The 22,541-nt window shown below is 33.8% G+C and overlaps 1 protein-coding gene across 1 annotated transcript; it reads left to right on the plus strand.

Moving 5' to 3' along the window:
• The first annotated feature begins 3,456 nt into the window (after positions 1-3,456).
• LOC127855885 (uncharacterized) lies at positions 3,457-22,322 on the plus strand. The gene is made up of 4 exons (XM_052391778.1): positions 3,457-3,466; positions 20,629-20,722; positions 21,688-21,798; positions 21,969-22,322. Exons 1-4 carry the CDS (start codon positions 3,457-3,459, stop codon positions 22,150-22,152), a joined length of 399 nt encoding a protein of 132 aa, XP_052247738.1. The 3' UTR covers positions 22,153-22,322.
• The last annotated feature ends 219 nt before the right edge of the window (positions 22,323-22,541 follow it).

Here is a 22,541-nt window from a genome sequence, read left to right on the forward strand (position 1 = left end):
ACCTGAAATTATTCTAAAATAGGAACACTACTTTTACAAAAGTTTATATTCAGAACAACCCACAACCTACTCTGATCTCAAAATTGAATTTAAAAATGATGAATTGCCTAAAATTTAATGATTAAGAGGCGGACATGCTTAAGGGTATTCTTTCTTGCAAGAAAAATCTAACGACATCTTAGTTGCGATTTCTTTGATAAAACGGTTCACAGTTCTTACGGTAAGCGTACGGCCGAATCTTACGAATACGTAAGGTCTCCCTAAGATCTTTTGATAAAACGGCCTCAAGTTCACTTGATCAAATAAAAAAACAACTTCTTAAGACTCTTGATTTATTAGTTGCATTTTCGTCCAACGTTCCTGCAATTTAATTAGAACATTGTTTCTTATTATATTTAAGTACAGTTTGAATCTGGTTGCGGCCAATTGAAAAATATGGCTTCCAATGTGTGGGTCAGTTTTTATTGTATGGCTATACTGAAGCCTTGGCAACACTCTAGAAGTCACATTTTAAGTCCAAACTTCATGAAACTTGGTATGAACTTTTGTCCCTTTTTCATCTTGGTCAAGTTTGAAAATGGATCATGCCAGGAAAAACCTAGGTCGTTTGGTCATCTTAAAGAAAAAGATAGTTAACACTCAAGTTACAAAACATGTAGCTTACTGTTATTACCGTATTAATTTGATGAAAGTGTGTTCTTACATGTTTGAGTCAGCACTCTTGAATGTAGTGGAATGGAACATGGAGTCTGCTTCATAGGACGACAAGCTACAAACTCTTAGCACAGAAATATTTTTTTTGTAATATTATCATCAAAACTACTACACACAATTTCAGTTTATACTCTTTTATTGCTTGTCATAGAATGGGAATATAATCTCCCCCCACCTCCCAACAAATGGGTATTTTACATTGCACCGGTCAGTATGTATGCGTATCTGTCCCGAATCTTGTGAAATTAACTGCTCTTTAACTGCAAAACGATTGCGCTTGACTTGTTGACATCTGAAGGTTTCTTATGCAAAAAAAGCAGGACCCGAAACTCATGATGGTATTTGGTAGTGCCCACTTGCAGACAACCATATAAGGTACTTTCAAATGCAATGTACAATACAGCGCTTTTTGCAAACATGGTGATTAGCGGATGGTAACAAGATATTACCTCCAGATAATATCTCTGAAGTTAATAAATTTATATAAGTACATAAACACAGTCGCACTTGCTTTAAATACAAACATGTAGCCATTGATTTATTTACAAATATAATATTATTTTATAACTGTTTTATAAACAAGCCAATAGCTACCACGTAATCACATTTCCTTAACTCTAGTAGTTATTATTGTTAAAAGAAAGTTTCTTAATAAGTTTGGTTTTTCTTTGTTATACTTGAATTATATATATATATTTGCTCATTCGTGCATTTTGCAGTTGCCATGTCAGAAAGCATGTAAGCAATGCCGCATCTTGATTGAGTTTCGGTTGTGCCATACACATGTTACTTTATGGTTTTCAGCAGTGGTGTTGATAAATTGCTTGGAAAAAGCGGAATCTAACAATCTGATGCTGCTCATATTTATTTATGTCAGTTATTAATTTATAGCAGATGCGGCAGTTTCACAGTAAACAATCTGTTCAAATTATGAATGCAATTAGTGTAAATTTTATTGTCGCTTTAGGCTTAAGTGTTACCAAAGCTGTTGTTGATGAATGTGCAGCTTCCGTCGTACGTACAACAAGTCAGTCCCAGTCAGTCACATCAGGCTATGCGTTAAACTTCCTTAATATGTATTGTATTAACCGTACCCCAAAAGTCAGTCCAAAACAAGTCTATTCTAATGATGTCCTTCGTAGTTTCCCACATAGACCCATCAAGACCAAGTAAGATCTGTGTAGTACGTACTGCTTCAAGCGATACTGTCTGAACCGTACCCAAACATCGCTTCGGAGGACGAATAAATACATGTTTATATAAATGTTCTGCAAGTTTATGGAAAAATTACAATAGTTTTAAACAATTTTGCTCGTCATGTATGATGACTTAAACTGCAAAAAGAAAAGTGGAATGGTTGCATAAAAAACATATGAAACATAAAATTAGGGGTTTGTTTAGCCTAAACCATAAAACAGAAATACCTATAATGGTTTGCTTGGAACATAAACGTTCAACTCTCGTTTCAACGTTCAAAATTCTTCTTTATCTTCAACAATGCACACCGTTCAGTATTTTAGCATATTTTTTATCATATAAAGGATCCAAGGCACTCGGTTCAAAATTAAATGCATGCACAAATAAAAATGAATGTTTTCATCATTGTATATCACAGCGTCTATGCTTTGTCATGTAAGGTTTGATCAGAATTAAAAATATTACTTCTTACATGGCTTATTATATATATATTGTATAGTGGAGGCCACATGAATGTATCTCAATCTGCTCGTTCGCTGCAATGAGTGGTGACAAGTTATCTTACTTTTTTTTCAACGTTTAACATTCAGACTTGACTGCATTGTTCTCTACGATATGTAGTTGTACATGTTAATGTTCTATCATTCTTTGTTAAAAATTAAAAACGTTATGATTTGAGATAACTTTTGGACAGGGCTTTCATTTTTTATTCAAATCTCACGAGTAATGACTTTAAAGATCCAAATTTCAAGTAAAAATGATTCATGCAGTATTAATTATATATCAAAAGGAAGTTTAAGATTTTTAAAAATAATTCTTGTCCTTTCACTTTCGTATTATCATCTTTTATGCTCAGACAAAAAGTCAATTGCTTTCGAATACTTTAAATTCTTTTCCGTATTTCAGTATTTTCTTAATTATCATTTGAGTCCGAATATAATCTCATTTTCTTATTTCCCATCAATAACAAAGCAGCAACAGTGAACATAGTTAACATTGGATACTGATAAGCATGACGTGCGCCATTTTGGTTTAAGCTAACCTTAACAAAACGTGCTCATGGTGAGCTTTTGTTCGCTCTTTTGTCAGTCTTTGGTCATGTATTCTTCGATCGTCATGATAATGTTTCAGAAATTTTACTTTGTCACGAGGTCAATTAAAAAATAATGACGCTTAAGAAATGCAGTTTTGTTCATTGTTCCTGCAACTTTGTCAGAACATTTATTCTTATTATATCCCAGCAAAGTTCGAAAAGGGCCCGGCCTTTGCAAAGAATGACCGCAAGGGGATGGGCAGTTGCCCTTGTATGGCTATATTGAAACACTTAGACACTATAGAAATCACATTCAGTCAAATCTTCATACAACATAGGCAGCATATTTGTCCTAAAATAACTTGGCGGATCAAATAAATCCTTCATGAAAGATTGCCAGAACTTTGGGCCGCATGATGACTCAGCCGAGTTAAAAAACTTTTTATTTTGCACGCATGTTTCATAACGTTCTCTAATCTGGGCTTGACAGTTTAAGATTAATTTAGTACTTTATGGTCTCAGGTGAGTGCTTTATGGCACATGATCCTTTTGTTTCAATATGTGACAAAACGTTTGCAAATTTCGACTATGACAATTTGCGAACATGTCCTACTAAACAATGTGATATTAATCGCATTTTGCAAGTATAAATAATAATGTAGATTTAATATAATATCCGCAATTTTGTTGTGCAGAAAATGCAATTTTAAAATAAGTGTTTCAGTCTTTGTCTAGGTGTTGTTGTGATTATATTATTTTAGCTCTATTTAATTATCAAGTATGCCAACACTTGCATTTATATATTTCCCAAGGTTTTATATGCGCATATATATTTCCACATGTACTTGTTCGCCCAAGCATTTATATTAAATGTTTGTCAAGGAACAATGAATATAAATCCGAGCACGATAGTTACAAATCTGTGACCAAACAGTTTGTTCAGGTTCTATGCTGATAAATATAAAATATGAATAGCAAACTGTGCGATCGTTTGTGGCTAGTGTTTTACCATAATTTTGTGTTAGCAATTCAGCGATGATTTATTAAGAAATATCAAAACAATACGTATCAATACGTATCATAACACGCGTGTCAGCGAACGTATTAGACAGAATGCGACTATATAAATTGAGAGCAGGGAGATTATATAATTGAGGAGAACATTTATGTTCAAGCCAATAGCAGATATGAAGTTATCAACGTACCTGGTAAGTTAGTTTTAATGTTGGTTCATTGTCGGTTATAACAAATATTATCGTTAAAATATCAATAATATATATAATCTTGGCTTCTACTACTTCTAATGCTTGTGCTCCTTCTCCTTATGATGCTGCCGCTGTGGCTACTTCTACTATTACTACTACTACTACTACTACTACTACTACTACTACTACTACTACTACTACTACTACTACTACTACTACTACTTCTACTACTACTACTACTACTACTACTACTACTACTACTACTACTACTACTACTACTACTACTACTACTACTACTACTACTTCTACTACTACTACTACTACTACTACTACTACTACTTCTACCACTACTTCTACGAGTACTACTACTACTACTACTACTACTACTACTACTACTACTACTACTACTACTACTACTACTACTTCTACTACTACTACTACTACTACTACTACTACTACTACCACTACTTCTACGAGTACTTTTAGTACTACTACTACTACTACTACTACTACTACTACTACTACTACTACTACTACTACTACTACTACTACTACTACTACTACTACTACTACTACTACTACTACTAGTACTACTACTACTGCCACTACTACTACTACTACTACTACTACTACTACTACTACTACTACTACTACTATTTCTACTGCTACTACTACTACTACTTCTACTACTACTACTACTACTACTACTACTACTACTACTACTACTACTACTACTACTACTACTACTACTACTACTACTACTACTACTACTACAACAACAACAACTACTACTACTACAACTACTACTACTACTACTACTACTACTACTACTACTACTACTACTACTACTACTGCTACTTCTACTACTACTACTACTACTACTACTACTACTACTACTACTACTACTACTACTACTACTACAACTACTACTACTACTACTACTACTACTACTACTACTACTAGTACTTCTACTACTATTACGACTACTACTACTATTACTATTACTACTACTACTTCTACTATTACTACTGCTGCTAATGATGTTACTACAGCTGCCACTACTTCTAATTGTCTTGCAGATAGTTTGTACTAAAAAGATATATCTTTAAACATTTTTTTCAGATGATATTATGTCATTTGCAACTATTTATTGCCGATTCACTGAGCAACAAGGTCGAGGAACTTCGGGAACAGATCAATATGCTACAGAGTCAAATAGATGAACATATGGAATATGTTCATCGGCAGCTAGGTAAAGTCGTTTTCTTCGTTCAAGTGTTGCCGTTTATTGCTGTGGATTTATGTACACCAAATGATTATTGTGAACGCCATTGCCCGATCTTCAATAATGTTTAAATCTGTTTTGACATCGTAAGCTTAATACAACCTTTTGATACTGCATTCAGTTTTCATAGCTTTAAACGTATAAAATATGTGCAGTATACAACATTTATATCTACTATATACACGTATTCAGCAAACCCTACAGTGCCACAAAGTGCAAATTAATGTGAAATCAACATTTGAACTAGAATATTATTTAATTTCCGCATTGCGTTACATTTACAATCAGCAAACTAATTAAATATTTAATTTGTGTTATAATGGAACCTGCAAATATTTTACACTTTGAGGCGAAACACTTGTTCGATCACAATCAAAACTACGAATATCATATTATTTCCTCACAGATATAAAAGAAGCATTTACTGCTGTGATAGCCCAAAACCAAAATAACATCGGACAAAATCAAATGATTGTTTTCGAAACCGTGATCTACTACGAAAGCAATGCGTATGTCCAAAATATAGGTTTCATGGCTCTCAGCAATGGCGTATATTTGTTCTCCGTAACATGATTGCACAAGCCTAATTCTAATTCATTGCATGCGGGAATCATGCTCGATGACAAGAGGATAGAGATGGTTCACGCTTCTCAAGGGGTCTTGGACGCGGGCAGTCAGACGGTGATCGTTCATATGCTTCGTGGACAGCGTGTCTGGGTGCAAAATTTTGATAACGCGAGTCACAGCGTGTTTGGAAAAGAATACTGCTCGTTCTCTGGCGTTCTGCTACAGCGATTTTAAATTCGAAGATGCATTTGATCTAAAACGGCAACCCTCTTTTGTGAATAAGCCTTTGCAACAAACAATACTTTTAAGAGAGTGTCAAGCAAGGTTTTTTAACGCGAGTCACAATAATTATGTCTGCGTTCATTGTGAATAATGCATAATATACCATTTGTATTGACGCTTTAGTCAAGAAAACGGTTCAAAGTAAATATTAAATTATCCATTTTAAATTAATGAATGTAATCGATAAATAAGGCTTTGTTATGCTATACTTGCAAAATCCTGGGCTCCGCCATTGTATCCAAAGCATATTAAACGTTCGCAAACAAATATTTTGTTTTGCTTGTTATAAACGGAAGTATTTAATTTAATTTATAATCATTTATTATCACTTTACTGAAAATATTCAATCATTTGTTCATTCAAACATACATTCCTTCTTTCATGCATTCATTCCTCAATTTATTGATACATACAATCATATATACATACAAAATGTCATACATTAATTTATTCATACGTACACATTTCTGGAACAGCCAATGATTACATATGCTATATGTCGACGAACATTCGGTAAATCTTGTATAAACAGTGGGTCAAGAACTAAATTAACCTCAAAACAAACGAATACATCTGGAAGATTTTATTCTAACGGGTTTATTATAAACATGATGTAGCTCACATGATATTGTCCGAATAACCTGTCACTTACGCGTCTGAATCGCTAAGGCAGACTGCAGTAGTAATGGGAAGCATGCGCATGCCGTACATTTACCGTATAATTAGTGAATAACTTATAGTAAAACAAAATAAAACGACCACATAAAGACATTGATCGATCAATGTCAGTATTTCGAAAAATATATAACAACGAAGGGAACTTACTAGTCGTTATTGTCAGACCGTCGGTTTTTCTGACTAGAGTATTTCCAGTTCCCAAAATGTTCATGAAAATTATAAAACTAGTAGGCCATGGATGCGTTAAACCACTTCGTTAGCATTTCTTCTCACGTGTGTATCCGATTAAAACGCACTACGCGACATTTGCATTATGTTATTTAATGTTTGTAGCATGCGTACAAATACAATATCAGCGCTTTTTCGTGTTCAATTCAGCAAATGAACCCTGATTTTTTTTTCTTTATCGTCAGCCAATACAATTAGAGTGAAATTTCCCGCCAGTTGACCCGATATAATAAATCCGAACATTTTATTGACTAATGTTAAGAGAAATCCATCAGAGTAGTGATCGCATCAATGCGTCTTTGTCCAGCGAATATTATGCAGCAATGTTACAATTATGCATTAAATACCATTGCAGAATTTCAGGGTCAGTGCTCGGTCAGTCAATCGTCAGGGGAAGACATAATGGGTAATCTGTAGACTCCTTATATTGACGACACATTATTGCTTTCAAGATCTATAATAACACGAATATTATAAAAAATGAAATGAGTGCAACATTATCGACCAATGTCACTTATTTGCTTTGTGAGAAAAAGAAAAAAAAAACGAAAAATTATAGTGCCATGATAAGAGCGAATTTGTTCAATTGTCTAACCACACATGTGTGGCGTACGCGGTCAGCCTGTCTGAAAATAGTTCCTTAAAGCCAAAATAGGCTGCTGACCTTAAAAGTTTGCTAATAATAACACCGCCTGACAATAATGTATCTAAAAATATTGTGGTAAGACGTTCCATTTTGAAGACGCCATGTGAATATGTGACCCACGTCATGCAAAGCTGGATCATCCATCCCACCCTGTGCATCTGGTAAGGATATACATAACAAGACCACGAAACATTGCATCAGACTTTGATATTGCGCAGGCTGACCTTGTTTAAAGCTTGCTGCATACGCCATAAGCCTTAATTTCGCATGGCGCGGCTCTAAAAAGACTGATTTGAATGTGGAAAGGATACTGCGTCTTAATCAGATATTCATATGCAATCTATTTCGATGGCGAATAAGTACTTTGATCTAACGTGGTATAATCTCAGTTGCTTAAATATGCGTGCATTTCATGCGGTGTAAATGCGACTTACACGTGAAAACAACAACTATTACGCAACAACAATTAAACCTTTCTTTTGAATGTACTTTTGTATAAACGCAAAATTTTCTACCACTATTTTTAAGTGAGAATAGATGCTGAACATAATTTTTGTAAACGATTTCGATTGTTTCATGTTATTGCAAAAAAACTAGATCGTCAGAAGATTGTCACATGCAGGTTGTTGGCGTGGGTATAGACTAATATCCATGAATCATATAACGTTCTTTCAGATTTTAATGAGTGCGTGATTACCGGTAGTGTTGGAAATCCAATAATAACTCCGGGTTCACCCAGATTCAAACTGGGGGTATTGATTGGCGGGCATGCGTTTACGGGAGCTGACTGGGTTTAAATTAGGTAATCTGGAACTGACTAACAAAATGCAGTCATTTTGATACCTTTCGTAATAGAGTTTCGTGTATTTTCACTCGGTTAGCCAATTTATATTTATATTTCTTTAAAATGAATTCGCCCTTTCGGCTCTACAGTGTTTTTTCTTCCCTGCTTCCCTGGTCTTTATGTTTCACGATCGTAAATGTTGGAATATAAAAGTTATTGAAAGACAACCTTCCATAAATATGTAGTTAACTTACGCGGCCTTCAACAAATTTTGATGTTATATTATCTTGTTGTACTTATAAAACACAATATATATGCGCGTGTGTGTTAAGTAAAATACAAAAAAATCACGATTGTTTCCCGACGCGGTTTGATCTCTATCGATTAATTTATTGCCAAAATATAATGGTTTACCCCCACTTTCTGGAGCGCACTTTCTTATAAGCACATTTCTGTATCAGACTTTCAAATGACAAACAGCTCATTCCTATGTTAAATGGTTTGATACGAAATACCTTGCTTTATATTATGCTTTCCGATTGTTTATAGAGAAATATCAGTTAAATAAAACCGATAGTTCACTGTTTAAAACAGTGAAAAATAACATTGAAAATTATCGACAATATTCTTTGTTTGACCGGAACTATTTTTAGATATCTTTTGGTTTCCACATTGTGACCCATCCAATGTTACCAAGGCGGATCACTTAAACACATGGTACACACATAGTAACGCTTATTTTAACATTGGAATCCTCAACGTCTGTAATTGTATAATTTGCGTATTATTACAAGGAAAATGTAAGCATATTATTCCGTTTTAGGCATATTCAAACATACATATGCTCATACGTCTTAAAATACACATGTAAAAATAACCCTGTTTAAATAATGACATCAAATGCATTACATTACGTACATATTCTCTTATGTAAGCGTTAAGTACGTGACAAAACATTCAAAACGATGTTTATTTTTTTAACTAACGACTTAGAACTAAACAATTCATCATATAATACATGCTGGATCAACTTCAAAGTAAAAAATAAAATGTTAACATTTGACATTTAACATGAAAAAGTTATTTTTGACGATGCTGCGAAGCAGCTCGTCTAAGTTATCATACCATGAAAAAATTCTTCACAATGGCGACCTATGTAAAAGACCGAGCCAGTCCGATTGAGATAGCTCGATTTTTCTAATTGGCATATCTTGCTGATTATCATTGATAAAGGTATAGGAAGCTCAGCTATAAATAGGACAGCATATTCTGGGAAAAATATTTAATAATAGTTTGAAAACGTTAATTTTAAATCAGTTATAATCAATCCATTATATGTTTATAGAACAATGAAACAACTATACATTTTATGAATTGTATTTGACATTTATCGTGATTCAGTAAATAAATTGCGAATTAAAACGTGTATAATTAACTTTCAACGCAATCATGAATGTAAAGAAAACGAATTATTTCGAACCTGCCATTTGTTAACGTTGTAGCGACTTTGGTATATAAACAGCGTTATAGACGTAAGACATTTGTGAAAATTGCTCTTATGCTTGCTTTCTCAGTTTTCATATTTAATAAACTTTTCAAACAGAAATTACAGAGCCATATCAGTGCACATACTATGTTTGATAATTCATTCGTTTGTTGGATATTTTTTGATGTTTTGAACACATATTAGGTCATATCGCGGAGATTTAGTTAACCTTACCATGCGTTCATGGGCGAACTCACGTATTCAAGTGCTCTTACGACTATGTGCTCATACCTACTTTCGGGAATCATCATGAAATTATTGCCGTACTTAACGAACAAACATACCTAAGCTTATTGAATTAGAGAAAAAAGCAATAATCAAAAGAAAAAAATTATATGTTCATTCAAATGGGCATGTGAAATCACGTCCGTACACATAGCATCATTAACTAAGGAAAGGAAACAACGAAATATAAAGTTTGATATGATATACATGTGAAATTAAAGAACATGGTGTAATTAAAGAGCATGTCAAGTTTTGAATTTATATGCTGAAATGTAATGCTATAACCCACAAACGTTTTACTGTAACAGAACGTTTTTTTAAGATAATTGGTACAGAAAATACACGTCGAATATCTCTTTAAAGACATGTCTTGTTATATATGATCGAGAATGTAACCGCCTTCCAGTTTCGCTGAAAGGATCAAGTTCCCCACGGGTACTACTTGCCCGTACCCCCATTATTTTTTCGTATCCTACATTTTTCGTTCCCATTTTTTTTACCCAAATAATTGCTCGTACCAATTTTTTTTTCGTCCCTAATTTTTTTTCCTACCCAATTTTTTTTTCGTAACCAAATCTTTTTTCGTACCAAATATTTTTGGGCCTAATTTTTTTACCCAACATTTTCGTACCCATTTTTTTCCTACCCAAATATTCGTACCCACATACACAATTGTGGTGATGTAGATAAACATCAATAGATGCTTTTATATCAATCCTCTTCAAAAGCATCGTCACACCAGTACTGTCAGTACTTTGATTTGTGTTTGTTTCAAAGCGGAATTCATTCACGACAGTTATTCAGGTATAAATACCTTTAAACATAGGTTTACCTGCGTTTGTCGTTTGAAAGTCAGATTCCATATTGTGCTTTAAAATAGACAGTTCTGGGAAAGGGGGTTAAACCAGTATATTTCGGCAATACATTAATTATTAGAGAAAAAACGTATCGGGATTTATTATTATCGTTATTTATTATGTATAATTACTATAGACATGCGCACACGCTGTTTATTAACAGGGAAATGATATTCGTACATAAAAAAATCTCCATTTTCAAGTAATAAATCATGACCATTGTGGACGATTTTCCTTCAATAGTGTTTTTATTGCGACGTATACGATCTTGAAACAAAAAAACGAGGGAAGCAAACACATTAAAAGTGCGTATTCGTTCAAAAGAAAAAAAGAACAAATTCACCGGGTGAAAATACAAGCCACTCTCTAAGAAAAATCACGAAAACAATGCCCTGTTGTAAATCAGTTCCAACTCACCTCACACTGACAGTCAGTTCCCGCATCCCCCCCCGCTGATAAATTATCAGGTGTCTTAAAAAGGGTGCTGTATGTACCCTACTACTTGCCTTATTTAAACTAATTTCGACCGTTTCTTATATCAACAATATCCTGCCAACAATTAGAGATACGATGAAAATTAATCAGCAAAGAAAACATCCCGTCTAAACAAGCATTATGGAAGATGATCATTAACAGGGTGCTGGATCATGTGACTTTGTGGGGATCACAATTGAATGGTAATGGATACAAATACAGCTGTAAGTGGTGAATTTTTTCTTATAACTCTTGAAAACAATTTTGTTAATTGTTAAACTTTTGTTTAAAAGACAGTTTTGTATGCCGCTTAAGGCGATATGAAAAATTTCACAATGACTTCGTAAAATACGCCTTTGCTCTTTGCTAAAAATTCGATTTGTACAGCACACATGTATATGTATTGTTAACATCGTTGTCTCGACTTGTTAAAATGTTGGCACAATTTTCAGACGTAGTCAACGTTTCATTCTGAAATCTTAAGATATCTACACATACTGCAAGCAAAGCTGTCGTTTATGTAGTATAGGTTTATGAAAATGTATTTCAATAAATTGAGGTATTTGCAAAAATAAAGTTCTTACCGGTGTGTTTACATTCTGTCCAGCCTGTGTGTGAACCCCGTTGATCATGCACCCTTGTGAAGCATTTGTTGTAATAACACGGTTATTGAGGACATATTTCATTGCGTATGTATTTGTACAACATTTTGTTATATAAAAAAGAAATATATAAAACTATAACTAAAATAATACATCTGTTATTTAGTATGTTCCATTGCTACAATCAACCAATAGTATAATCGTATAACGTAATTTACAAATTGTTCATCCTCTGTACTTCAATAAAATTTGTTTTGTACATGTTCATGTCTGCTGACACTTATTGTCTGCGCGTACACATGCTGACATATATCAATACCAGCCACATGTGATGTTCACGATGTACGTTGTGCAGGTCAAATAAAAAATCCACCTTTCTGTTAAAATTATTCATTAATTTGAACATACAAAAAATATGACTTATTTAGTAATTTATAAAGAAATAAGACAATGGGCTTTTTAGAATCTGTTGACCTTTTTTATATAAAGGCCTGATATGTGATATGAATCTAAAGTTGTATCTTTTCTACAACAAAATGCACAGTACTTACTCGGTTCACATGAACTAGTTCAAACTAGTCCGTAATTGCATACGACATTTCAGGAGAGGTATTTGTCCGAAAGCACAATTCTCAGTGCTAACTACATTAACAAACACTGATGCATACAACCACAAGTTTAATAATGTATATTTACCGTGAAATATCCAAGTTCATTTCGGAATTAATTAAGTTAACATGTTTGTATAAACATAAAACTCAAATATTTTCCCATGTTGATGTTGTCTACCGATTTTGTATGTGCCTCACTAATGAGCAAAGTGAGAGGGCTTGGTTATCAAGTTTAAAACTAAATGGGTTTAGAGTTACAGGAAACGCATGGTTGGTGCGAAGATTTAAGACATTGATGAAGCAAACGAATGGGGAAACAATAATGAAGACAATTTTTTAATTGCGTTTTTTTTATATTTCAATATCCGTCATTACACTTAAGTTGTAGTAGTACCAGATATGTGTTTATGGATGTTATGCTTTAATTAAAAATGATACTTTGCATATATTTGGTTTTTAAAGGAATGAAATTGAAGATGGGTTCTTATATATTTATAACCATAAACTCATCAATCTGATTTTCCTCAGTTTGTTAATTATTATGATGATGTAGTGATTATGTTAGTCTGGTTGACGATTAAACACGTTGGGCGCCATTTATAGCTTGATTCTTATATTATTTATAACCCTAAACGCATTCATGATTTTCCTCGTTTTGTTTGCTATTCTGATGATGTAATGATAATGTTCTGAAATATAATTACATAAAGTATTTAAACAATTATGATACATAATAAATTATTACACTAATACAAGTAAATGAAATTAAAATAATAAAATGACTCACCCAGAGACATATAATATCTTTACCAAAACGTTTTATTTAATGCTTTCCGGTGGTTTATAGAGAAATATCAGTGAATTAAAACTGATAATTTCACTGTTTCAAACAGTGAAAATTATCAGTGAGAATTATCGATAATTTTCATTGTTTACTGTGAAATGACGTCATTTTTTTGACGAAATGACGTCATTATCCCAGCAAAATTCGTTAGTTAAACTCTTGAACAATGTATATAAACTGTGAAAAATGCATTAAATAAAAAGAAAATTTGTTGGATTCGGTGGATTATCGACTTTAATTCACTCGTGATCATAGAAAACATATTTTCACTCGTGGCTGCGCCACTCGTGAAAATATTATTTTCTATGATCACTCGTGAATTAAAATCGATAATCCACCGGATCCAACAAATATCCTCTATATATTAAATTTTCAACTGATCTACAACTGAAAGTAACAGATGTGTCTTTGTTCGTGGCCACAGTCAATGTGAAGTACAAAAGATAGTACTAATGGAGCACGGCCCATAACGTCATACCATTAGTTCAAACCGCTCAGCACTGATTCCCTTACGCATACCACATTCACACTCGCGTCTGACTAAATAACCACAATTACCACTATCAATTTTTTCTAAGAGATGAACAATGGAAGTGATTTCAATAATAATGCAATCAATAATAAAAACGGTCTATCAAATCATCAATTTACTTCCTAACAGTTTAATAAGCTTTTAAATACAGTAAATAATAAACGTCTTAATTTTTATAAGATCGGAATCTTTGAATAATTATTTTATTGCAATGATCATAACGAACAAAAGTTCTTCGTCAATAAACCTTTTTTCAATCCTTTTTTTAAGTTTGGGGTGGCATTTTGAGAAAAAATAGCATAACCTTATTATGGTTTCATGTTTCATTTTAATTCTTGCTCATCAATATTTTCATTTATTTAACTACTTAAATTACTTTCATGCTAAGTTAAACAAGTTCGAACTTCTTTTGTATGTGTTTTCTTTTTGTCCAGATGTATATTCAAGCATTGAGGATGTAGTAGATAAACGTAAAAATACACAATATTTTTTTTTCGCAAACATGTACAAATGTATCGACACATTTTAAAACCGTATAATGCATTTCTAAAAACTAACACATAATACAATATTACAATATATTAGCAATTGAAAGATTTTGTTGACGCGGGAATAGAATGACAATCAAACAAACTTTCATTTTAAATTTCAAATAGTATGATAATGTACAGCTTTTGATAAGTGTTGTGTTTTCGTTCGGTGTACTAAAGGCGCAATCAAATTAAGCTTCAATTGGTAACTTGATATGTTTAAAAAAGAAAGTTCATCTCAATGACTTGATCAATTAATTTTAATTTCTATTTCACTTAAACGTTGAACGATACAAAGAAAAGTGATACTTTTTATCTAATATTAATGGCAGTTATTGTTTTTCAACAATACACTTCATTTTAAGACTACAATATTACTCAAGTGGTTTTCTGAACTTGACCAGGAAGATTAAGTTGCAATTGTTTCAATTGAGGAAGGGTTTGCACTTCGCCTTATGGGAAATACATCTTAAGTAGAATTGAAAGAACCAGGAAGACTCTTAAATTGTATGAACGTAAACCAGGAAAGATGTTTGTGATCAATAATATAAAATTACTTCTTTGAATTTAGTCAAATAACTGGAATATTATCTTTTTAAAAATGTCGAATTAATATGTACTCCTATAAAACTTTGTCAATTAAATTAATTTCACATGCTTTTTATCAAATGCAGTGTTTAGTGTGTTTTGTATAAAAGCTAATATTTATATTAACGATAGCATAACCTAACCTGTTAAACTTAAGCCCAATGGAAAATATTTTATCGCATCTTCATTGCGACATTGACGGTATAACACCCCATGGAATAGACTAGCCTCTGCCCCACCTTGTCGCATGCATAGACAAATGACTTCAGTTATAAACATTGTAAACATTCATTGTTTAGTAAATATGCGATGGGATAAATAGAATACTAGGATTAGCGTTGAATAGAGAGAAATTAATTCTGCTCGACTCGAACACCGAAAGCGCTCGCCAAGGCTCGCGCTCCCGGCGTTCTTAGCCTCGCAACATAAACTTCTCTCTATTCAACGCTAGCCTAGTATTCTCTATGTATATATCACTTTACGCATGATACCATTAATCTTGAACACTTTTATTAGCTTGTCATACTTTTAAACTTGTTAATTTTAGCTTCTAAATATTTGTAATTAATATTTTGAAAGTGTAAACTATCAGTAGCCTTTGTTTTAAATAGAAACAGAGTTTCTACGTAGTTAAGTGATTACAGCAGTACAACATTTACGGACGTCAAGATAATTTTCCCTAGGCTGCAGGTTTTAACTGGACAGTGGTTCGATTGTGCGTTCGCAATGATAAATCGTGAATTTATATATGTATACACCCCTCTAAAAGACGTAAATGTACAGTGCTAGGGTATAAGATTCTTAATGTTTACAATGTTTGAACAGTTTCTGCCTCGTATATATACTTATTTATAATAGTTCTTGTATTCTCAAAGGATCCAGTGGTTTTGAAAGTATATTCGTTGGTGTTTTAATATATTTCTCAACCAATTCAATTCAATATTTTATTTCATTATAAGGCCTCCGGCCCATATACAAACATATGTTTAACCAATGATAAATCAAAAGTCAGTGTGCATGAAGTCACAATACAGATCACAAATGGGTTAAATAAAAAAATAAAAATCTAGACAAGATATAGTATGTCTCAATCAAACATGTCCAAGTATGCATTTCGTTCTTTAACGGCATAATATATGTACATGGGAATATTTCTTTTCAGTATCATATCCTCAGTTCACATAAGGCTGAAAAATTTCTCTATAGTTGGATATTGAAAGTAATACAATGGTATATAACTTAAACGAATATTTGAATATAAGGGCAACTAATCATAAAATGGAATTCATCTTCAAGAACGGTTTCGCAAAATACACACGTACGAGAATCCCTAGAAAAATTGTAATGCCTCCATTTCTCTACAGGAGCCCATACACCAAGCATGTTCTTAGATCGTTCGACCACGTTCTGAAGAAAATGCAGAACGGGATGTGAACTTGCATGAACGTGTAGTTTTGGTCAGAAAAAAATCTACAATATGATTGAATGACGTTCATACACAGTTCGCGCTATGTGCAGCTCGTTCCTATCCCGTCCTGTCCCGTAGCCAGTCCGTCTTTATCAAGTTCAAATAGGGTCAATTTTCCCATTGTCCCCGTTGGTATACCGTTTCCAGTCAGACCGAGCCCGTCCTCAGCCAGTTCGATCACGTTCGTAAGCAGTTCTTCTTTATTCGTTGCGCAGTGGTAACTCGTTCAAAGGCAGTTCTCACGTCGTCCTACTACGTTTTTAGAACGTTTAGGACGTAGTTGCAGCCACGCTCTGCACGGCGATCATAAAGCCGACTTCGTTCTGCCAGTGTTTATTTATGTTTCACGTCTTGAGCCGACCAGACGTACATTTGTAATGCCTCCAAGAAATAAATCCGCTTTAAATTGCTTCTCTGCTTATGACATAAATTTCACGAAGCCAACATTTAAAAAATAAACAGCTCCAAGATTGTCCATGTTTTAACTTAATTTCACAAATGATGAATTTTGAGACAACGACATCTATTTATATGCACATTGTCTGGACGCATTGTATTTACGGTTTGAACGTTGTAACAACTGCATTGAACGAGTATAACGTATCTGGAACCTACTGCGAACTCCTTAAAACGAGTACAGCGTACTAAGAACTTACTGAGAACTTATAGAACGTGTTGCAAACGTTGTAAGAACTTATCTTCTAGTTTCTATTTATTTACACGAAACAAGATCGTACTTGAGACGGGGTCGGTCTGTCTGAGAACGGATTGGACGGACTAGAAACGGACTCGATCGGTGTGGCATCGTACATGCAATTTCGGTCTGATCGCACTACGTTCTGGCACGTTCATAACACGACCTTAGTACGACCTATCCGTTCTTAGTACGTCCATTCCGTTCCCAGTACGTTGTTACTACGTTTAATTGTAGAACGGGATGGTCGGAAGAAAATTTTGAGCAGGCTCAAAGTTCTGAAACATCTCTCCCGTTCAACCTCGTTCAAGGCCGTCCACAAAATTCGAAGACAGTTCGTAACACGTTGCTACTACGATCACTCTGTTCTCACTCAGTTCGAGCCCGTTTAGTCACATCTTTTAAGAGAGTACTTCGAACGGAGTCGGTTATCGGGGATATACCATAAGATTATGTGAGGAGCTACGAAAGCTAGTTATACATTTTCTAAATTTGTCTATATCTATAGCAGTAACATATTTTTTGGCAGTAAAAATAGTCTTAAACATTAAGTAATAATGTAATTTACTACTATCAATACATCGTGAGTGCCATGTTTGAATAAACTTACTTTTAGCTTTTGTACATATTGTAGTTAAAACATTTTTAGGTTAACAACATAACCATAACCATACATATATATTTATGCATGCAAATTCTAAGAAAGATTGCTTTGGAATCAAGAATACATCTTCGATAATTATTACGTTTCGTAGTACATATTTACACTTTATTTATTGCCTTCTACATTGAGTTGCTTTCAAAACTCAACAATCGGTTTGTAAAGCAATCATATTGATAATACGTTATTTATTGAAAAAGGTTACGTTCCACTAGAAACTGGCCGGCAAACAGGTGCAAAAACAGTCGATTTTGATTTGTGTCAAGTTTTTCTCGGTTCGTACATGACATATCTTTTCCGTTGCTTAAATCGATTCAGTTTAAAACACCCTTTAAGAAAAGGTGTAGTTATGGGGGTCTTTTTGAGCAAAATCTTGCATTCATTTTCGATTAAAGTTGTCGCTTTTACATTTAATTATAAATGGAAATATTTAGTTTATTGTGACCTAAACTGTGAATAGGTATCAAGTAATATTATGGCGGTGACAACAAACTGTTTTTGGTCTCGAATACGATAGAAAACATTTTGATTACAAACAAAGAAGCGACATAGCAGACATATTCCTATTCTAAAAGAAAGCCCTCATTGAGCAATACATCTTAGGAGCAGAGTAAAATAATTCATTATGAAGCTTATCATATTATACGCGTTTGTATGGATGCACGAGCTTTCCGAATTCATTTAGGAGTGTACGAATCTTTTTAACCCACATGGTGCAATTTTGTCTGTGCAGGTGTGACGACAGATAACATAGTATTAAGTTTTGTTTTAATAAACAGGTGTTGTTAACAATATGTAACAATATTTTGAGTGTTTAAACTAAAATACGTTAAAAAAAATTAATTAGGAGTGTACGAATCTTTTTAACCCACATGGTGCAATTTTGTCTGTGCACGTGTGACGACAGATTACATAGTATTAAGTTTTTTTTAATAACAGTCGTTGTTAACAATATATAACAATCTGTTGAGTGTTTAAACTAAAATAAGTTAAAAATAATAATTGTCGTTTACAATTATTACACTCATAATAACAAATACAACTACGATTACGATGTGACATTGTATGTTAATGGTCTACTATAAATAGTCATGGTTTCGCAGTTCAGAAAGTTAGAATTCTACAACATTGGTTCTACAACATTGGTTTTGTATTAAAACACAGAGTAGTTAAATTCCAATATATTACAATTATGTATAGTTGTTGCTATTTAAATTGTAATGCTATAAAGATAATAAAGTAATTTTTGTTAATACTGCGACGTTTCGCTATTCTCTGGGTCAATAGTGAGGAGTGGCATACCACACAACCATTTCTTTACCGTTTCAAGCCGGTTATCCCTCTTATAATCATTATTTGTGTTTGTTTTTTGAATGCATGTATCATATTTAGAACAAATGTTTTGTGACATATTGTTTGAATTCAGCCACTTGGTAAATCGTGTATAATAGGGAAGCAGACAACGACAACGAGCGAGGCATGGTATTGTAATGCGCATGGGGGGGGGGGGGGTAGAGGGTTAGGGTAAGGGTTAGGGGTCGGGTTTGGGTTAGGGTTAACCTACCCTTTACCCTAACTCTAATCTAACCATAACCCATGGTTATCTCCCCAATACCAGGCCTCGCTCGTTGTCGTTGTCTCCTTCCCGAATAATAAATGTGTTCCTCCATACAACACTCATTTAAAAAAGAATTTAGATCGAATACATCATAATATGTTCATCTCTTGATTCCTATGTGCTAAATCAGTTCTTATTTTGTTGTGAGTACAAAAATACAGAGTAGTCATAATACAGCGAACATCCCTGTTAATTAAACAATCAATGTGTTATATTACACATGTTACAATTTGTCATATACATATAAGCTCGTGACGACAAAAAACGAACAGCAACCACCAGAAATAACGTTCACAGTATGCACTGCAAATTAATGGTCAGTTCCTATTAAGGAAGTAATTTCCCCTTGTTAAATTAGACCCAAGTCACGGATTACATTAGTTGGACCTCCTTTCCACACAACTCCCATACTACTCTTGTATCCTCCATTTTTGTGGTGATGTCAACAATAACTTATTTTGAAAAGCATCATTTCGGAAACAGCTTGGAAAAACAAATTGATAAAATGTAAAAAAATATACATGATTGTCAGTTGTGGTGATTTCGAAAACATTCGCATGTCCGGTTCTCGCATTTTGTATGAAAATATAAACCGATAGTGTTTTTGCAATGAAACAAGAATTTAGAGTATTCGTACTGCATTTGAAATATATAAAAACAGTGGAAATACGTGTGCATCATCAGACGATTAATTTAACCTTTTTAAATTGAATTTATCAAATTGCCAATCAGTTTGATTTTGGATTTCCATTCCATCAGTGTGGACATACCACGTGGTTTGTGACGTCATTTTGGCTAGCACGCTAAGTAGAAATTTGTCAACATTGGTCCCGCTTAGAAATTTCAAATCCACGTAAGTATCTTATTATTTACTCTTTTTTGACGAAATAAAGCGCAGGCTAAGGGAAAAGTTGAGCACTATTCCCGGTTATATAAATATTTGTCACCAGATGAGTAGTTTAGTCTATCATTCGAGGCAAATTCCTAGTTTTAACGTTACAATGCACGCAAGCACGACAAGCACATTTGAAATCGTCCAAAATATCTGTTATATATTACTTTTTGCAGTGAACCAATATGTGCGGACGTGATTAATTCCATATAAAATGTGTTTTGTCCGAAAAAATTACCTGAAAACACCACTTAATGACATTTCTAATGTACATCAACAATTTGGCTAACACGACAAGCAACGAAATTCAAGGCAAGCACGGCAAGTCGATATTCGGCTAGAACGACTAGTTGTTATTAGTATAGAATTGGTAACGTCTATGTTGTCAAACAATATCCTTCAATTATTTTAAATGTGTGTGTCCCTTTAATAGTTCGTGTCTATTTACTGTCTTCGTGTGATTCTGTGCCCTGTCCTGTGTGCGTTCAGCCGTGTACAATGTATAAAAAGTAAAGTTTTAAAATCTTTAAACAGAACAGATGAACATAATCTGCACTTATAAGAAACTTCTGAATCGAAATTCAGACATAATGTTACCATAAATATGACTCTTCGTCCGTGAGGGTGAAGGGTCAGTAATTTAATACTTATATTACCGAGAACAGTTTTGCTAAAACTAATAAACAAGTATGCATACATATGGAACATAGTTGTGCGAACATAATTATGTATGTTTATAGTTACAGTCACTTAATGTCGATATACTACACTGCCTTAAAATTAAAACCATTAAAAATGTTATAATTCCATTTTCATATAGTCACTCGCGGATAACAGGCTTATAAGTCGTGTTTATTTCATATTATGCCCTAAATTGACCTCCGATGCATTTAGATTCCAATCCAAACTATTGTTAAAACTTTCAGGCACTTCTTCTATACAACCTCGAAAAAGAATGTGTACAAACTCGTTGGTCAATATAACGTCGATGGCAAAGGTGAAGATGAACCAAACATCAAGAGCTCTTCCGATATTCGGTAATTTTGTTTGTCCGTAAAGCTTATTTAGTCGTGCACAAACTGTTATTATGGAAATACATGTAATATGTCCATTCGGAATATTTTAAGTAAAATTTAAAAGAAAAAAAAACACATGTTTTTTCAACCAACTGTAGTAATGTATTTATTTGTATTTATTTCAATATTAGTGACCACGAGTTTGACAACCCGGGGAGACTGCGTGTGAAACCGAAGGCAAAAGAGGCCAAAATTGACCAGAGTCGAAATGCCGTTGCCATGGGAACTTTAGGTGTACGGTGGGACGGTGCGAGGAGAAACGAAAGCAAGTTATTGCCTACGTACAGACTTGGACTAGACATGGAAGAAATTTGATAAGAAACCGCCTTTCTGAAGAATTCCGTGTTTTAGTAGCTTGACTTGAGCGAGATATATATAATTATTCATATGCATAGTGTGTTATTTTTATTATTTAAGTTAATTGTGTCGTGTTCTGAGAAAACTGGGCATAATGCTTGTGCGCAAATTTGTCATCCCAGATTAGCCTGTGCAGTGCGCACAGCCTAATCAGGGACGACATTTTCCGCTTTTATGGAATTGTTCGTTTAAATAATGTCTCTTCTTAGCGAAAATCTGGTTTAGGCGGAAAGTGTCGTCCCTGATTAGCCTGTGCTGACTGCACAGGCAAATCTGGGACGACACTTTACGCGGAAAATGTCGTCCCTTATTAGCCTGTGCTGACTTCATAGGCAAATCTGGGACGA

The sequence above is a fragment of the Dreissena polymorpha genome, chromosome 13, assembly GCF_020536995.1.
Source record: "Dreissena polymorpha isolate Duluth1 chromosome 13, UMN_Dpol_1.0, whole genome shotgun sequence".
Classification (NCBI taxonomy): domain Eukaryota; kingdom Metazoa; phylum Mollusca; class Bivalvia; order Myida; family Dreissenidae; genus Dreissena; species Dreissena polymorpha.